The sequence below is a fragment of the Pinus tabuliformis genome, chromosome Q (assembly GCF_031772625.1).
Source record: "Pinus tabuliformis cultivar Carrire ecotype Pingquan chromosome Q, CPIR1, whole genome shotgun sequence".
Lineage (NCBI taxonomy): Eukaryota > Viridiplantae > Streptophyta > Pinopsida > Pinales > Pinaceae > Pinus > Pinus tabuliformis.
Genome location: NC_142296.1, coordinates 1189408720 through 1189429148, shown reverse-complemented (window position 1 = coordinate 1189429148; position 20429 = coordinate 1189408720). Strand labels below are relative to the sequence as shown.

Sequence of the window (20429 nt, the reverse complement as noted above, 5' to 3'; positions counted from 1 at the left end):
GGCTACTTTGTAGATATTCTTGCTTAGTTTCTGTATCCTTAAATTAGAGTAAGAAACAAATGAGACATACATGAATGAATGAATAAAGTGTTTTTTAGTAGTCATAAAATACTACTAATGTTCAATTATTGAATTTTGAAATGTATGAACTAACTATTGTATTTGAACAAGGGGTACTTTGTAGATATTCTTGCTTAGTTTATGCATCCTTAAATTAGAGTAAGAGACAAATAAGACATACACAAATGAATGAATAGAGTGTTTTTTAGTAGTCATAAAATATTGCTAACAACGAGAGACTTAGTACTTAAACGTTGAAACCAAAATTCTAGAGCCATACTTCCAAACAAAAAAATGTTTCTACCAAAGGTGGTTAAAAAAAAACATTGATATCGAATGTTGAAACCAAAATTCTAGAACCATACTTCAGAACGAAAAAATGTTTCTACCAAAAGTAGCAAAAAAATTATTGTACACAAGTGAAAAGAACACTCAAGTAGAGATTTTATCAAACACAATAAACAAACTAATAAATTAAGAAAATATTGACATTGTAATGTTTTATGTAATAAAGGCACACTTACATTATTAATTTTAGGTGATATAATTTTTAACAAAATTATGATATATATATTTTTTAATAATGTGTTTTTGAATGCATAATAATTTAAAGATATTTCAATTAATTTTTATTTGATTTTATGCAAAATTCACTAGTGATAATTTGACCATGATTTACATAACTAGATTCCAATGTATTGTAAAAAATATAAAAAATATGCATTTGCATTAACCACCTTATGACATTTCAAAATGAATAAAGTATTTGGCAAAACTCATATTAAAAATGTCAAGAACCAATAGATTACAAGTTATGTAATTTAAGTACTGTAAAAATAATAATTTAGCTAACTATAACATTTTTTAATAATTTCTGTATTTCTCAAAATGAAATGTATTATTTATTATTTGATAATTTATTTTTTATATGATGTAATTTGTTATTTTATATGATGTAATATGTTATTTGATAGTACATATGACAATTTTATGATTGTATCATTCTAGAAATTGAAATTTGATATAAATTTTAAAATGCAAAACAATGAAATAAAAATTTAAAGATACAAAATAATTAAATACAACAGAAACTAAAAATATAGGGCATTTTAAATTTTTCAGTTAAAAAAAATAAATAAATAAATTAACATCAATTTGGGGAGTTACTTAAGCCCATTACACCTTCTTACTTTTACTTTTAGTTGAAAACCTCTGCTTGACAAGAGGCAAAATTCACCAAATCCACCATTTAAAGAAACCTATTTTGCTAACTTGAAAAATTGCTAAAACCATTTGTAGCATTGCCAGTACAAAACATTTTATTGTAACTTACTTGTCTACCCACATTTATGATATTTGATATTTATTAAAAAACCAGATCACTTCAGATATTAATTCTTTTATTTTACTTGACAAAAACATAACTATATATATAACATTTTATTTCTTACTAAAATAAATTATCTCTAATAAAAAAATAATAAAAAAATAAATACAATATACATATAAATATAAATATAAATTTAATTTAATTTAATTTAATTTTACTTCAAATTAATTTTACATATTCTTCCATTTTAATTTTACTTCACATTAATTTTACACATTCTTCCATTATTATCCTTGTGTTTTGTACCACCCTCGAGCATATTGCTTTTGGATTGTCATAACAGGGTGGCTTTGATAGGGCCTGTGGGAATTTTCACAAATCGAGGTACAAATGCAGCGCGCCCTTATATTTTTCAGTCGTAGGCCTAATAGGGATTGGGGTTCGAACGTGGGTAACACCTATTCCTCGTAATACATTATTCTGTTTTTTCATAAAGATTAAGTACAAGGTCAAATTCTAAGGCATAGTATGATTTTTCCTCGTAATACATTATTCTGTTTTTTCATAAAGATTAAGTACAAGGTCAAATTCTAAGGCATAGTATGATTTTTCTCTAAATAAGCTATTCTAATGATTAATTTTTTATTTTTTGGGATTAAATTATATTTTATATTTAAATTTTATTTTTTTGTTAGGTTATATATATATATATATATTTAAACTTTAAAATTTATTTTTAAATGAATAAATAGATTTAGTATTTTAATTATTTTTTTGAGATATTTATATTTATAAATTAAATTGATAATTTCTATAAATTATTATTTTGACCAAAATAATATATCAAAAAACTTTTGAATTTAAAAACCTCCAAAACTATTTTTTTCATATTTTAAAAAAATATGATACCTAATCAAATTATTGAATAACAAAATTTAATTATTCAAAATAAACTCAAAAAACCACTTTTCTGTATTTTCAAAATAATATAAAACATGGTTAATAGATAATGTTTCCCTCTCTATTATGTTTTATCATTTAAATTAACTTCAAAACCCAATAGGTTCCAAAGTACTTGTTCACGTTTCTTAAAAATATTTAATACATGGTCAATTATGAGAGAAATTGGATAATCTCTCTTTATCGAGTTTGTTCATTCGGGATAAGTTCCAAAATCACTTTTTCATATTTTTTAATATGAATTTAATATATAGTTGAATTATGAGAAAAATAAATGGATTTAATATATGTTTAAATTATGAGATGTTAGTTTAAATTGTTCTTTTTCGTATCAAGTTTGGTTATTCAAGATATCTCTAGAAACATTTTATCTAGAATTTTCTATTTTTATTTCAAAGACATAATTGGTTTAATCCATCCACAAAGAAAGACATAATAATAACCTTTCAACTCATAAATTTAATAAGAACACTTAAACGAACAAAGGAAGACGAGAGTGAAAACAACAAAATTAATATCAATATCAATTTATTTTAAATAAATTATTATCCTACTACTCGGACAAGGAATAATAATGTAAATCCACGCGATAAATGTTTATAGGTTTTTCACTTCACACAAAAATGCATTATCCACTTTCAAAATTATACAAATGTGTCTGTACCTTATTACTGTGAACGAATTGAGAAAAAGATAGGTTTTAATAACGGAAGACCAAACGATAAATCATGCATTATCCACTTCTAAAATTATAGAAATCTGTATTTATTTTATTTCCAAACCTAACAAGCACGAAGGGATAATTTTGAATTTCTTATAATATAACTTTTATAAAGATCAACTTTTACCGCGAAGAATACAATAGCTGCGTCAAAGACGGCAGCGCATCATGCGTGGTGGGTCGATCCCGATCCCTGGTGGGGAGGCTAATATCGTGCCGTCCCAACCACGTGAGCAATATTAAGCAAAGCCCACGGACAATCTCTAATGAATATTAAGGAAAGCGTTACTCTCATATACTGCGCCCACCAGATTTGACTGGCATAATCTTAAATTAAAGAAAATTTCACAATTCCACAACTTGGCCTGTAACGGGTACGCAACTCATATACTACTTTGATATTATTAATGGGAAGGTTGGCTGAAAAAGAGTTTGCTTCTCTGCCATTTATGAAGATGGCAAATGTCAAACGAATCCCTTTCTCTTGAAGCGTGATCTGCGCCGTGCTTGTGCTCTGTGATGGGAACTCTTCAAATTTGACGGTCCATTCAATCATAACCAAATCCTGGTTATTGAGAGAGGAAAAAGAGATTTTTTTGGGTGTACTATCATAGCATATGCCGTTCGAATCTTTGAACTGTGACGCGTAAAAATTAATGTTAGTTTGTTCCGTGTTTTTCACGTTAGAGACGCGATCATAAGTCAACATGAAATCCACTTAAACTAAATTTCATCTCAATTCCCGATCCCCACGGCTATATAACCTACACTCATCTCACCCTCTTCTCTTCACAGCAAAGCAGACCACCAGAATCTTTTGGCTTTGCCAGCGATAACAAGAGTATAGTCGCGAATATGGCAACTCATCTCGGTGTGAGCGCTGTTATTCTATGGTTTGCTTTTGCCCTTTCTTCTCTTTCCATCTGCCGTGGAGCTGTTTCGGATATTGCTACCCAAGATTTCTTCAATGGAATTATATCTGCCGCTGCTGATGGCTGCGCAGGAAAGACCTTCTATACATACAGTGACTTCATAAATGCGGCCAATTCATTTTCTAGCTTTGGCACGACTGGAACCTCCGATGACAACAAGAGAGAAATTGCTGCTTTCTTCGCCAACGTTGCTCACGAGACTAGCAGTGCGTCTCAAATGCTTATACCTCTTTCTGTAAACAAATTTTTCATTTGATGTCTAAATCTTTATATGATTTTATTCCAGAATTTATAGAGATTAGGGTTTTTTTTTCCCATAAAATTACAGCTAAACAGGTCATGTTTTTGAGGAGTATGTTTTTTCTTTGGGAAAAAAACGGATATTTGGTTTTGGCATGGTTTGGCATTTTTTTGGTATAGGGTTATCATTTCAGTGATTCTAATTAATTTGTTTTTTAAGGGATTTTTGATTGATTTTCAGTTTTAATTTGTATTTAATTTATTTATAAATTTAAGAATATATTTTAAATAATTAAAAAATTTACAATTTTACTTGAAATTGTATCATCAAATTTTACTTTAAAAATATATTAAGTATATTTAATATATGAGCTATGTAAGAGTTTTCAATTCTCTTAAAAATCAAGGTAATTGTCAAAAAAAAATCTACACTATTAATTTTGTAAAAGATTAAAAGTTTGAAAAATCACATCAGTAAGAAATCTCAGGAATTCCTTAGAGAGCTTTTTAGAATTCCTTAGAGAGCTTTGTAGAGAAAATCATGTAGAGAGTAAGAAAACTGTATATATATTTCAGGGCCACATTAGCTTTACATTACAGATAAAAGTATGACAGAAGTTAAGATATTTGGAAATTAACTTTGCAAGTTGACCTTTGCGAGACTATATATACAGCTGTGCATAAGGGAAGATTTGAAAACTACAAAGAAAGTTCGAAAAAAATAAAATTACTGTATCAGCCTACAAGTAATTTATTTAATAAATCATAGAGAAATTTAAACCGTGAATCTTATAATCTTACATAATAACAATTATAATAATTTAGGAAGCTGAAGATCATGAAAATTTAAACCTGAAATATAATTTTACTTAATAAATATTAAAAATTAGTTATTTATTTGTGTTACCAAATACATTGACAGGCTGGCTGGTTAACAGATCTGTGATAATAATGTTACACAGTAGATATTTATTTATTTAGTAAATAAGCCCATGGGAGGAAGAGAGGCCTTTGGTTCATCATCAGAAAAAACTGCAAGAACGACGAGTTTTAGAAAGGGCAGCTGTCAAAAACAAGAGGGATAATATCAATTTCTTAAAAGATTAAAAGTTTGAAAAATCGAAAAATCACATCTGTGATAAATTTTAGGAATTAGTTGAGAGTTTTGTGGAGAAAATCATATAAAGAGCAAGAGAACGGTATATGTGTTACACATCCACAGTCACCTTACAAGTGAAAGTAATATACAGTTAGGAGATTTGGAAATTAACTTTGTGAGACTATATATGCAGTTGTTCATCATGGAAGATTTGAAAGATTGCGAACGAGCATATTATATATATATATATATATATATATATATAATTAATTAATTAATGTTTTTTTAATTATTTAATGTATAATAAGATAATTATAACCTTGAATTTTATAATTTTACATAATAAATATTATAATAATTTGACACTAATAACCGATCTGTACACATATTAAAAATTACTTATTTATTTATGCTTACAAATATATTGACTGTCTGCCTGGTTAACAGATCTGTGCTACGTTGAGGAGATAAACAAAAGCGATTATTGTGACTCCACCTATACGCAATATCCCTGTGCGACCGGGAAGCAATACTATGGTCGTGGCCCCCTGCAACTCTCATGGTATGTATCTTTGTGTATATGCCTATGTATTTGGTAGGCAAGCAATTATAGATATGTGAATTGAATGGTCGGTGACTGACCGTTTGCTTGCTGCAGGAATTATAATTATGGTGCAGCTGGTGATTATCTGGGCCAAGATCTGCTGAATAACCCTGATACTGTGGCTCAGGATGACGTGACCTCGTGGAAGACTGCGCTCTGGTTTTGGAATGTGAACAGCAACTGCCACACCGCTATTACATCCGGTCAGGGATTTGGGGCGACCATTCAAGCAATCAACGGAGCCGTAGAATGCAACGGTGGAAACACCGACGAAGTTAATGACCGCATCAGTCACTATACCAACTACTGCAATCAATTTGGTGTGGACCCTGGAAGCAACCTCAGCTGTTAAGAATAATTAGCCAGCGCCTCTTCATCCCCATCGCTCTAGTTCAAAATAACCAATTAAGTGAAATAGTCAATAAAGTGATTGAGGCTACTTACCGTTGCTATTATTACAAGAGCGGAGCATAGATTGTCTCAGGTTGCAGACAAAATTCTGCCACCCATAAATAAAAGATCATATTTTATTTAGAGGTTAATTTTATTTAAAATATGAAATCAAATTTAACAATTTCAATTTTTTTAAAGTAAGAATATGATTTAAATAATAAAAATTGGCATTTTCCGATGAGGTTAAATTTTGTTTGGATGGTAATATTTATACATGTATTTTTATTTTACAAAATCTTGATTTAGAAGTTTTCTAATTCAAATATAGAAATATATTCATCACCGGGCAAAAATCAAAACTCTTTAAGACAACTAAAATTCCATAATTTGATGGCTATAATCTAGATTTCCAAAAAATTCAACCCTATTAGAAAAATCTAGCTAAATTGTCACCCACTTAATCTACTTCATCATAAATATGTTATTATTATTGGTTTCGATATTCAAAATATTGATTTGCAATGTTTAGTCAACTTCCAATAGTCCAAATATCAATTTCTAATACGTAAGATGTTAATTTTCTATATCTGATATATCATTTTCCAATTTTTTTTTGGGTAAACATCAAATAAGTTTATATCTATATTGACATAGAAATCTAAATACAACAAGATCACACGTTGGAAAATCGAATCCATTCAAGACGAGGATTAGACAACCTGCCTTGATATCAATTATAATAGGGTATCGAAGGTCCTTCTAGCATAAAAATGTAGTGTGGAGTTTGATAAGGCTTCAAAACCCAAAAAATTATTTAAATGTGTATGGGAAGATGAAACCCAAATTGTACAATTCAATTCTTTTGTAACGTTTAGATAGATATTCAATTGAATTAATTATAATGTTGTATCTGCATAGTAACCAACTCACAAGTTATTTTTCCCAATACCAGTGATTGAACTAAGATATAAAATAGAGTATACAATGCTATTTGATGTTGTAAATGCTACAAAAACTCAACCCATATTGAAACACCATTCTGAGTAAATAGAAGAACGTGGCTTTATTAAATTGCAATTTGAATGGGCTTTCAGGAAGTGAGTAGTTGCACTAGCAAATAGAATGCCACCCTCAACACACAAGATGCAGGTCTCAGTCCCGTCCAACAATGGTCATACAATCTCTTCAATCCTAAGAATGACTTCCAACAAGTCACAGAAACCAATACAATTGATATACACAGAGGGAGCTAACAATAAGCATGACATATCCCTCAACACGCAATAAACATGACAATAAACACGCTCAGTCCCTCAACAAATATGATTGCCCTCACATTCAGAATACGACCCTCTTTGATATATATTCCACGTAGCGGATGCAACAGTAACCCTCTTTGCAACAAATCTTGGAAGTAAGGATTTCACGGGCGAGGGTACATTACACAAATGGCTTCTAATGCCATGTTTTTTCCATTTTATACCTTTCAAACTTTCAGCTGAGAGTTTTATATTGAATCTAACTCTTGGTTGAGAGTTTTAAATGGAATGTAACTGTCATCCGAGAAGTTTCAAATAAAATCTAAATTCTCGATCGACGGGAAAAATTTTTAAAGTTTGATAGAATATATTATAATATATGATTCTCAGGTCTAGAAATTTAGTTTGAATTTAAATTTTTGGCTGAGAGTTTGTGTTCAATTTTTTTTTTTTTCAGAATTTTTAGCCAAAAACTTTTTTCACTCTCGGTTGAGAGTGTGCAAACCTAAGATTAACCTTGCTAAATTATTGACTAAAAGAGTTTCACATGCTTAGCCAAGAAACAATCAAAATCTCGGCCAATAAAATATTTTTGACTTTTTCTCTTGGTCGAGAGTTTGCTGAACATAGCCAAAATTCTTTCACATACCAAAAAGTGTTTCCCTTTTTCATATTTTCACCCATACGTGAAAAAGAGTTTCCCTTTTTCATATTTTCACCCATACGTGAAAATGCCACTCTAGAGCTAACGTCCAAAATTTGTGTTTAGTATTGAATCTGTATTGTTGTGATTGTATTATATTTGGTTTTTTGTTGAAAAATATGGTTGTTGCAATGGATGGGTAATTGTAGGATATGGTTAGTGTGGGATTACAAGAGATAGAAGAAGGATGGATAAGTGTAAACTTGTATTTGAGTATAATTTATGAGAAGTTTTTCCCGAATTAGTTGGCACATGATGGAAAAATCAATATTGTTGGTTGTTTTGATTCTTGGGGTTTTTTTTTTTTTTTTGTCTTTGGAGAGTTTAAGCATGCCATTTTTGAAAGATCAAGCATGCCATTTTTGAAAGATCGGGAGAAGAATACCATCTCCTCAAAGAGGAAAGCAACATTCTCCATCACATGCACCAACGTATTCTCCTAAATCACATAGTCCAGATCATGCTTCATATTTAAGTCTCAGTATGGTGATTGGTCATTCAATGCTTCCATCGATGTATCATACATTCGCTTCTTTCATAAGAACATTTACAAAGACAAACCCAAGACCATCTTTTCTCAAAGAAAATAACCCTGTGCCTCTTATAACTTCAATCTGTAAGTGTACTGCCAAATCTATTTTCTCATGTTTCAGTGAATGTATAACCCTAATCCCATATTTTCTCAAAGAAACTCTGTTTGCGGCTCCTATTGCTTCAACGTGTAAGTGTACTGCCAACTCTATTTTATCATGTTTAAGTGAATGTTGGATAATGTAGAGAGGAGTACTTCCATTAATATTTAACAATGCAACTTTGTTAGAGACATGCACTTTGCATATTTTGTTCCTTTAGTTCAAAATGTGGGTTTTGTACGAGGGATATTTATTATGGATTTTTTTTATTTAACTATTGTGATTTCAGAAACAACTTTACAACAATAAAAGCCACTGGAGTCCACAATACATGAAATTCAACATCTCAAAGTTTTGATCATTGTGACCATTTCTCTTGTGCTTCTCATTTTAGGGGCCATCATCTTCATTTTTACATATTGGACTTGTATATGGGTGCCCAGAGTCATTTATGTCTAGTTCTTCCATCATCTCGACCTCCATCATTACAAAAACAGTGTAATATTAATGACTTTGGTTGTGTACTAATTCATGGCAACACTTTCTATCAAAGTTTGAACAAGTTATTATTCAATATTCTTCTCAAAATACTAAACTTTCAATCTAGAAAAGGAATCTAATATTTTCGTAAAATGCTTATATCTATGCCAAAATATGTTCTTTGGTGGTTTTTAGTATAATATAAAAGCTTGCTATGGAGAAGGGAATGGATTTTAACATAAGCATCATAAACAAGAATTTTGGGGAAGAAAACCCATTAAAACCGATTATAGAGACTCACCTCTTTCTGATTCTTATTGAAAATTAAATTTAAACTCAAAATTTTCTTAAACTAAATTGCATTTTACTTGTGTGTAGATGGCAATAATGGAATTTCACTTGGCCCCTGGCTTACTCATTTCAACTCTTTCAGAACTGGTAATGCGCATATGCCATAGAGTATTATGTTTTACAAATAGCTACAAATAATTTTAGTAGGTGTAACCTCTTTCGGCAAGGAGGCATTTGCTTTGTATATAGAGCTCAGTTCCCTAATGATTTTTTTGGCATGGTCAAGATGTGAGATCAAAACATAAAAGAAACAGATGATGAATTTTAGGTATGAATATCAAGATTCCAAGTCTTTTCATTTTCCTATGTTGGTTTGAAGCATGTACCTGGAAGAGGTTTTGTGATATTTAGGATAGTGAATTGCATTTACATATATGAATGTTGCAAAGTGAAGTTGAGCTAATGCGCAAAATTAGGAATCCAAGATGTAGAATTTTCTTGTAGATTCAAACTGCATATTCTAATATGCTAAAACAATTGACTTGAATCTACTCTACTCATTAGCGGAAACAAAAATTGATAGATGAAACCATGAAGCAGAAAAGGAAGAATTTCAATCACACATAACACAATAATTTTTTCGAGAAAGCCACTACTCAAAACCCTTTCTATCTATATATTACATTAATCAGAAGATCTGAGAAGAAAATACAATGCTTTTTCAACCCTAACAATCTCCGCACAGGTACAATCTATCTCACTATTTCACAAACTAGCTCAACCCAATAATTAGCTAAATCTACTACCTGCCAAGCTCCTACTTTCTTGCAAAGTTGCCTTGGGAATTAGCCCATATTTAATTGGGAAATTCCTCACACATAAATGTGCAATCCATCCAAAGGACTTCCTCTGATTGCATGCACCATTGGTTTAATTTAGATGATTTTGCAACTGATAGTACACTGTCCCTAAACTCTAATATCAACTGGGTCCTCCTCTGAAATGACATGTATGAGTTATTTTTTGAGTGAATTATCAGTTATCTCATTGATCACTGTATGTGAATTAAATCCAATTTAATTCACTTGACCTATCACTAATCCAATTTAATTCACTTGACCTATCACTAGTTCCTCCAATAGTTAGAACTAGCTTAACTGAATTTAACTGAGTTAAATTGAATTGAATAATTACATCTCAATAAGAACTCAATCTAGGCCCCTAAAATTTAGGGATCACTCTGCATTACTCTAGATAGACTTCCAACTTGAATTTACTGAGATAACTAAGTCAACATAACTTAGTTAATTGTTACAAGTTGCTATGAGAATAGAATTACAATTTAATTCCTAATTTAATTTATGGACAAATTGAATTAAGATTTCCTTAATGTTATTTTTAACATTTCTTGTTGCTATTTCCAACACTCCTTAAAAACAAAGGAATTTAAATCTATCTCAATCTGGTACCTTTGGAACGTTTTACATGCAACTCTTATCACTGTTGTTGTTGCTACTGCAACATCTACAACCAAAAAGGCATCCAAACAAAATAAACTAAATCTAATGTGTCTGCAACTGTCTACTGGGAAAAATTGTGTTGTTGATGACTCTGCTATTGAGCCTCCTACTCTTCTGTCAACACTGTTGTTCACTCCTTAGTATATGAGTGACACTAATCCTCCTGCTATTCAATACGATGGGACCCTATAGCAAGGTAATGATCCATGAGACAAAAAAACACCTCAATGGATCCTGCCCAAATTTATGCACTCTTGGCACTATTGCTTCGCATCGCCGCACCTCTCACCTAGAGGTATGGTTTCATGTGCTCCCTTTGCCCACTTGACTCAAAATTTCCCCCTACATGAGGTCTCTACTTGAGGGGATGTATCTATTCAGTCTCCTCCTTTTCCAATTATTGTTTCTCTACAACTTGTTGAGGTTGCTTTTGAGGTTGCATGTTGAGAGGTAATTTATGCTCCCTCTCAACTAACAAGTCTCTAACATTTTCCTTGTTCCTCAAGGCTTTGCATGCATCTTGTACCTCAAGAGCATGTAGGTTCTTGACTCGTAGACCAATATGTTTCCCCTGTCCAATGGCAATGTGTTTAAGGAAAACCTTTCATTTATTAAAAATCACATCGTAGCCACGATCTTTCAATACCGCGATGGAAACAAGATTATTCTTTAGTCATGGAACATAAATCACATCTGTGAGTCTGATAGGGGATTTAGATTCCCTCTGAAAAGTAGTAGTACTAATGTCGGTCACGTTATACCTCTCATCATCTCCAAACTCTATGTTCTGTTGGAGGTCTTTCTCCTCCAAGTCACTGAAGAGATCTCTATTCCCCTTCATATGGAGTGAGGCATCGTTGTCAAGCTACCACATTCTTCCCATTACAGTGCTTTCCATGCATGTAATGAGAGTGAAATCAAGTTTGAATAGTAAAGCTAGAGCTTCACCTACTGCTACTACTACATGCTCCTTCTTTCTAGCTTTATTCTGTGGACATTTTGTGGCACAGTTCCCGAAATCGTGATAGTGAAAACAATTGATGTTCGACAAGTCCTTCTTTACGCCCTCCTCGCCTTGGGACTTCTTTCCCTTGGATTTATTTTCTTTGTTGATTAATTAAAATTCATCTTCCAGTTCTTTGAATGAGGGTCAAACCACAATCTCTCCCACTCTGGTAGCTTCTCCCTCCCATTAATTGAGTCCTGGTAGTTGTGCCAACTCTTGGGAAGTCCTAGAAGTGTTAGGCTCACCAAATCATCTTCAACAACTATAATACCGACACTTCCTAGCTTATCCTGTGTTAAGGTCCAACCTTAACCCCTTTATTTAAGTATTAGGGTCGAGTCATAGTTATAGTTAGTTAAAGAGTCAATAAAGCTCGTATTAAGAATTGTAAGTGGTTGACCCGCATTTAAGAAAGGGACCACAGTTAGTTGCAACGAGCCATAATTAATAAATAAAGTGGTTAACCCATGTTATGAAAAGGACCACTAGTCGTTAGGTTGTTGAAGGTAACTTAGCTATAAATAGTTGTAGTTAGAAGGGAATGATCATTGAGTTTTATTTTGTAATCAAGCTCTGCTCTGCTTGAGGTTACCCCCTCAAATAGGCAAGTGAACATTGCTTTTATCTTTGAATAATAAAACACTTGTTGTTTTTATCATTTTATTCTGTGTTTTGGGTTGTATTTCTTTGCATATTTGGCATTATGGAATTTCTCGAAGGTCAAGAGCATAACAAGTGGTATCAGAGATCTTTCCAGGGCCGGTGGTATCTCCATTTTTGGCAGATTTTTCTTTTGGCTTGAGACGTGTTTGACGTCTTTAAACAATGAGATTTGTCGTTGAGCGCATAAACCTGCAGATTTGGGGAGGCATGCACACAGGAAATACAAGAGGTGGTCACTCTTGTTGGACTCCCTTGTAACCTCTGTGGATACCCCTTCGAGTAGTAGTGCATTAGATAGAACCGTGCACGGATTGCCTTCCATGTACCCTTTGGGTATATTGGAAGCCCCCTCGGCTCACCTAAAACCTAGCCTTAGATAAGCCATCGGTCATCTTGTTGCTACAATACACTGAGAACAACACTCTAACAAATTAGTCACATGTACGATAGGGTAGTCGAGTAGTATGGCTAAGGGTACGGTTGATCCTCTTTAGCTAGTGCCCTGAAATATTGGGCCAAGTACTATTGTTGGACCCTTATGTATATTGCGATATGTAGCACCTGACACTCCTTTAAGACCATAGTTCCCTCAACTCTTTGAAGGTCGCCCATTATCTTATTTGCCAGATCAGATCCACCAGTTGGGGTTCTACCACCGTAGTACGATTCAGATCTAGCAGTTGGGGTTTTTTCGCCTCCACAACAATTAGATCCACCAGTTGAGGTTCTACCGCCACAATACCATTCAAATCTAGCAGTTGGAGTTTTGTCATCACCGCAGTCCAACTCACATTCATCCGTTGGGTTTCGCAGGCAGATCTGACCCTATGCGCAGTGAGGCTTGTGGCTCCTATAGTCTGGGTCTGCTTTTCGCAGGACATTAGGCAGGATCAAGTTTTCTGGAATATTACCACTACAATATTAATCAACGGGCAGTAAAACTCTTTTTGGAGTTAAAAAAAATAAAAATGTGAGGCCTTCTGGGACGCTTACAAGAGACTTGATGCATAAGATTCAAGACGACGAGTTTATCGCAGTGGTACCATTCACTTGTCAGCTTCAATTTTCTAGCGATCCCAAATTTTTTTGAGGTGAAGTCAAGTGACCGAGATCTGTGTATGGTAGAAACCATAGCTCAAGTCATGGCCAATGAGAAGATCGAGTGCCTTGAACAAAGGTTGGATTCATTCCACGAAGAACTACAGAAAATTACACAATTCATTTACAACGCCACTAAGGGGATGTTGGGGTTGCATCAAGGGGAACATAGTATTGATGAATACCTTGAAGGTTAATCTAGCCATCATATTCACTTCCATGGAAATCACCAACATTCCTATCCTCGATCGCCCAAGCTGGACATGTATAAATTTGATGGCTCTAATCCGGCAGTATGGGTAACAAAAATAGAACAATATTTCATTCTGAATGGTATCAGCGATGATGTAACTAAACTACGTGTGGGAGCCATTTAGTTGGACCAAGAGAGATGGTAATGGTGACAGTGGGATAGGAAATATCATCCCAGGAACATAACTTGGCAATCCCTTTGTGACCGCTTTGATAGAGAATCTAATTTTTTGGGTCGTCTTACTAATCTTCGATAGATAGGCACAATAAAATACCACATTGCAGCCTTTGAGAAATTGGCCATCCGAATAGAAGGTCTAGGAGATGAATTTTACTTGGAATGTTTTATAATTAGTATCAAAGAAGCCATCCAAGCACATGTTTGGATGCACCACCCACCTACATGGATAGATGCTTGCACAAACGCTGTTGAAGTGGAACGTGCTTTAGCTTCCCAGTCTCCTCGTCCAAATTTCGTAGCCAAGGGATGCCCCACCCAGGCTCAGGGCCCTACCCAAACATTTAAGGTTCAAAATGTGTCTCCAGCAGAAATGTTTGAAAGAAGAAAACAAGGATTATGCTACTACTGTGATGATAAATACTCCTCGGGGCATAAATGCAAGGAACCCAAATTCTTTCGAATTGATGTTACTGATCACAACTCATCTGAGGAATCCCCACCCCTTGGGGGACTAGAGGATGAAGTTGAGGACACCCAGCAGCACAATGAGCTCATAGCTATGACAGAGGAACTAGTTATCTCTCTACATGCTTTGGCGGGAATTTCTGCGCCCCAAACTCTCAAAATCAAATGCTTTATTAAACATCGCCCTATAGTAGTATTGATTGATAGTGGCATCCCTCATAACTTTACCCATTAGCGATTCGTCGAAGCTATTCATTGTTTTGTAAGGGTAGTCTCTAATTTCCAGGTCCCGGTTATTAATGGGGGGACAATGAGATGTGAAGGCCTTCGCGAAAATATTAAACTTCAGATGGGAGACTACCACCTAAAGACCCACATGTTTGCGATTAACATGGGTGGTTGGACATTGTCTTAGGTGCTGAATGGCTTTTCACACTAGGCCCAATCACAATGGATTTCTAGGAGTTATATATGAGCTTTAAGTAGAATGGCCACATGCATAACCTTCATGGACTCCAGGCAGGTGCTCCTTTTATCATCAACTCGCATCGAATGGAAAAGTTGTTGAAAAAGGGCCATCATGGAGTTATCGCCGAGTTCAATTCCATCCACGCCATAGAAACCACTACTCTTCATATTCATCCTGAGATGCAACAGGTCTTAAACTGCCACCAACAGGTATTTAAAAAACCTAAGGAGCTTCCACCCTCTAGAGGGGAACATGATCATAGCATCAATTTGGTCCTTGGGGCACAACTGCCGAATCTGCACCCATATCGATATCCTTTCGCCCAAAAGAATGAAATCAAAAAAATCATCAACGAACTCCTTGAAGCTGGTGTTATTCATCCTAGCATCAGTCCTTATTCATCACTCGTGATCATGGTGCTCAAGAAAGATAGGAAATGACGCATGTGTCTAGACTTTCGGGTCCTCAACAAGCTCATTGTTAAAGACAAATTCCCTATCCCGGTTGTTGATGATATTCTTGATGAACTACATGGTGCTCAATTCTTTACTAAGCTAGACCTTTTCTCTAGCTATCACCAAATACGCATGAAAGAAGTAGACATTCCCAAGGCTGCTTTCCGAAATCATGAAGGCAATTATGAATTATTGGTGATGCCATTTGGTCTCTGTAGCGCCCCATCCACTTTTCAAAGCCTCATGAATCACCTGTTGAAACCATATCTCTGAAAATTTGTCCTCATTTTCTTGGATGACATTCTCATCTACAACCTACCCTCGGAAAAACATCTTCATCATGTAGACCAGCTCTTGCAACTACTCCGGAATCATGAATTATTTGTCAAATTGTCCAAGTGCTCTTTTGGCATGGATGAAATCGAGTATTTTGGACAGATTGTGGGTCGTGAAGGTGTCTGGGTGGATCACAAAAAGATACAAGCAATGCAATATTGGCCCCAACCAAAAACGTTGAAGAGTTTGAGGGGATTCTTGGGTCTCACCGACTACTATCACAATTTTTTCCGCAATTATGGTCGCATTGCTAGATCCCTCACTAACCTTCTCAAGAAAAATTCATTCCTCTGGACTGATGTAGCACAATAGGTGTTTATGGCTCTCAAACAGGCCATGTGTTCCACTCTAGTATTAGCACTACCTGACTTCACCAAATCTTTTGTGATTGAATGTGATGCTTTAGGTACTCGTATTGGTGTTGTCTTAACGTAGGAAGTTCGACCCTCGGATTTCACCAGCCAACAACTGAGTGGGAAACATTTCGGACAATATACCTATGAGAAAGAGATGATGGCCATCTTACATGTAGTAGATACCTGGTGACCATACTTATTGGGGCGGCGTTTCCAAATCTGCACAGAGCATCAAAGCCTCAAATATTTTTTGGAGCAACGTCTATCCTCACCACAACAAAATAAATGTGTGGCCAAAATGTTGGGATATGATTATGAGATAATTTACAAAAAAGGGCATGACAATGTAGTAGTGGATGCTTTATCACGCCAAATTGAGGATGAAAGCACGCTGCTATCAATCTCTCTTCCTATACTAGATTGGATTGAAGAAGCCCGCAAGGAATGGTTTTCACACCCCTCTCTGTCCCAACTCATTAATAACTTGAGAGCATATCCTAATTCCTCTGTTGGCTACTCTTGGAAGAATGAGATTCTTCGCTACAAGGATAGACTAGTTATATTGCCGACATCCACCCTTAAAATGCGCATTTCGAAAGATTTGCGCTCATCTCCCTCTGCAGGCCATGCAGTATTTTAGAAGACTTATGCTCGCACTCATTGTTCTTTCTTTTGGAATGCATGAAAACTGACATTCTTATTTCTGTAGCTTAATGTGATGTGTATCAACACTACAAAGGAGAAACAATCAAGTTACCAGGCACCTTACAACCATTGCCAATCCCTGCCTCCGTTTGGACGGATGTTTCTATAGATTTCATTACTGGTCTCCTGAAGTCAGGCAACAAATCAGTGATCATGGTGGTCGTGGAAATAATTTCTAAATATGCTTATTTTTGCGCTCTACCCCACCCATTTACCCCCACTTTGGTTGCTCAAGCTTTCATGGACTAGATCTTCAAACTGCATGGCATGCTCACTTCCATTGTGTCTGATCATGACCCGAATTTCACCAGTAACTTTTGGCAAGAAATTTTCAAGCTACAAGGCACCCAACTCCAACTAAGTACTACATATCATCCCCAAACTGATGGTCAAATTGAACCAGTCAACAAATGTTTGAAGACATACCTAAGGTGCTTCACTTTAGAAAAGCAGCATCAATGGGTCCAGTGGCTACCTTTAGATGAATGGTGGTATAATACTAACTATCATGAAGCCACCAAGATTACTCCATATGAAATAGTGTATGGCCAACTACCACCTTCACCTATTTATTATATCCTTGGATGGTCTAAGGTGAAATTCGTTGATCAACTCCTACAGAACCATGCAGCCATGCTAGCTCGTCTCGAAGATAATCTCAATCAAGCTCATGATCGAATGAAGCAACAGGCAGACCAACATCATTCAGAGCACACATCTCAAGAAGGGGATCAGGTATTCCTACGACTACAACCATATAAGAAAAAATCACTCAAAGAAAGGGGTTGCTAGAAATTAGCTCCAAAATTCTAGAGACCTTATCAAATAGTTCAATGTATTGGAGCAGTAGCCTACAAGCTGGCCTTGCCACCAACTTCAAAAATCCATCCAGTCTTCCATGTATCATGCCTCAAGAAAGTGGTGGGGAACAATTGTAGAATTCAAACCAGTCTTTTTGAATTGGATGAAGAAGATTCACTCTAGCTCCAACCTGAACAAGTCCTCGATATGGGAGAACGACATCTGCACGATCAAGGAAGTCCTTGACAAGTGGAAAGGCACCTCTCCAGAAGATGCAACATGGGAACCAATCAATATTCTTCAGCAGTTTCTGCAGCTTCAACCTTGAGGACTGTTAGCCTCCTGCTGCAGCAGGTATTCATTTTTCATGATTGACATTTTCACATGCCAAATATGTCATACTTTGCAAGTTGCAGTGTTCCATATTTCCAGAACAGGCCAATGAAGATGCCATGAAAGTATCCTGGTCCAAATGCCACTGCTGTATTCCATTTTTTATCACAGTTATCAGGCAGTTTTGCATTCAAAGGAGGTACTCAAGCTGGAATTCACTAACCTCCCCTTCTTCTCATTTCCCCCCCAAGTCACTTACTAACATCCCCCAAGAGGTCAAGATATGCTTGAGCCTCTCAGATTTTTCATCTCCATGACATTCGCCTTGGTAAGGATCTGCCTTACTCAAGGCCTGCTCACTCATCATCTGTGAGCCTTCTTTTCCCCAACAAAGCCTAAAATCTCATACCTTAGCGCCCTCTTTGCACCTTCATATTAACTATTAAATTTTTTATGTAACTCCCCTATCAGTTTTCCCTTTCCCTATCAAAATCATGTATATAAAACTCCCCTATGTAAATATCCCCTCCCTGGCATTATAGCCATAATTCTACTAATTCCGGGAAATCACAGTCCATCTGGGGTTGTCTTTAGCCCATCCGAGTCATAACAGGGATTAATCTGACACCTGGCCAGATTAATAACCTCCCCCCCAAAAACCCCTAAAAAAACCTTCAAAAACCCATTTTTTGCACCTTTTTCCTACGTTCTGTGCATGAAATGTTAACACGCACCGTCTTTTCACATAAAAACCCCATTCCCTATGTTTTAACCCACCGCCGCGATACATTAAAAAGGGAATATTCCTGCGAATATCCCCACCCTCTAACCCACCGTCGTTACCCATCTACCGTCAGCCGTTAGATCTGGCCCGCCACAGATCTACGATGGGCAGGCTTTCCTATATGCAACACACCCGGGCTTTAGCGTCCGAGAGTTCAGCAGTTTTGCCGTCGTACTCCCGCCACGTGTCAAGCTCTGGGGTGTGGCGGAGTCCTCTCCCCCGAGACCGCCTTTGCCCATAAGTGGTGCGCCACAAAACTGCTTACCGCCCGTGACGTCACATCCCACGTCACCCTCCGCCCAATCACCGCTTGCGTCACCCCCTTTGCCCAGTCACCATGTCGAGTCACCTGCATGCATGGCCTCCTGCCACGTCATCGTCTCTACAGGATGACGTCATGCTGACGTCATCCCGCCATGTCATCGTGCTAACGTCACCCACCGTACAGCGTCACGTCATGCTGACGTCATCATCAACCTTCTTGCGCGCAGAGGCAAAAATCGCACTTCGGAGCCCCGGAATCCAATTCTGAGGCAGTTTTTGATGAGTGATTTGCGCCGCAGGATTTTTTAGGCCGAAATAGAGAATCTTTAGGGAATCTTTAGGGAATCTTCTTATCATGCAGCCCCAAGAAGCCCGAAAAGGTGCAAAAATGACCCGTTTTCCTCACAGAGCATACCGGAAGGAACAGAAAACAATTCCAGTTGATGCAGAGGCCATTTACTGGTGATTAGACCCACAACATATCACATCAGGTGTCCAGATTTTGTCAAAGAGTATCAGAGGAGGAAGAAGAGCCAAAGAGTATCAGTCAAGATTTTTTAGGGGCTCAAGGCACCTGAACATTTATGAGGCCCCCCAGAAAGTCAAATCAGGAGGCGTAAGCCCATCCTTGCCCTCAAATCACAGTTAAAGCTTTAAATGCATACAAACAGCGAAGGTGCAGAAACCCATACTCATTTATTTCAGAAAACACTGCAGCAAGCCACCAAGGACAGCATCATTTATTCAGTTTTGATACAGCTGCCCCCAGCACAGCCCGAGATATCTTTTGCATTTATTTCTGGATAGAATTAGGTTAAGTAGTCATTTCCCTTTATGACCTAATTAGGTCAAGATGTAATAAAAACAGTAGATAGAGTTTTTGCCCTATATATACCACCCTCTGTATAGTTTTAATGGTGGGTCAATTGAGAAGTTCACTAGGGACTCGCTGTGTATACCTAAGTTTTTCAATAATCAAAGATTGCCGAAAGCTTGGAGAGCAAACTGTCTGGTGTGAATGAATGTTTATGGAAATA

At 35.8% G+C, this 20429-nt stretch overlaps 1 protein-coding gene across 1 annotated transcript; it reads left to right on the top strand.

The window, feature by feature from the left end:
• The first annotated feature begins 3854 nt into the window (after positions 1–3854).
• LOC149223964 (endochitinase 4-like) lies at positions 3855–6488 on the top strand. Its single transcript, XM_089383437.1, has 3 exons — positions 3855–4209; positions 5790–5904; positions 6001–6488. The coding sequence occupies exons 1-3, from the start codon at positions 3927–3929 to the stop codon at positions 6296–6298; spliced, it is 696 nt and encodes a 231-aa protein (XP_089239563.1). The 5' UTR covers positions 3855–3926; the 3' UTR covers positions 6299–6488.
• Positions 6489–20429: the final 13941 nt, after the last annotated feature.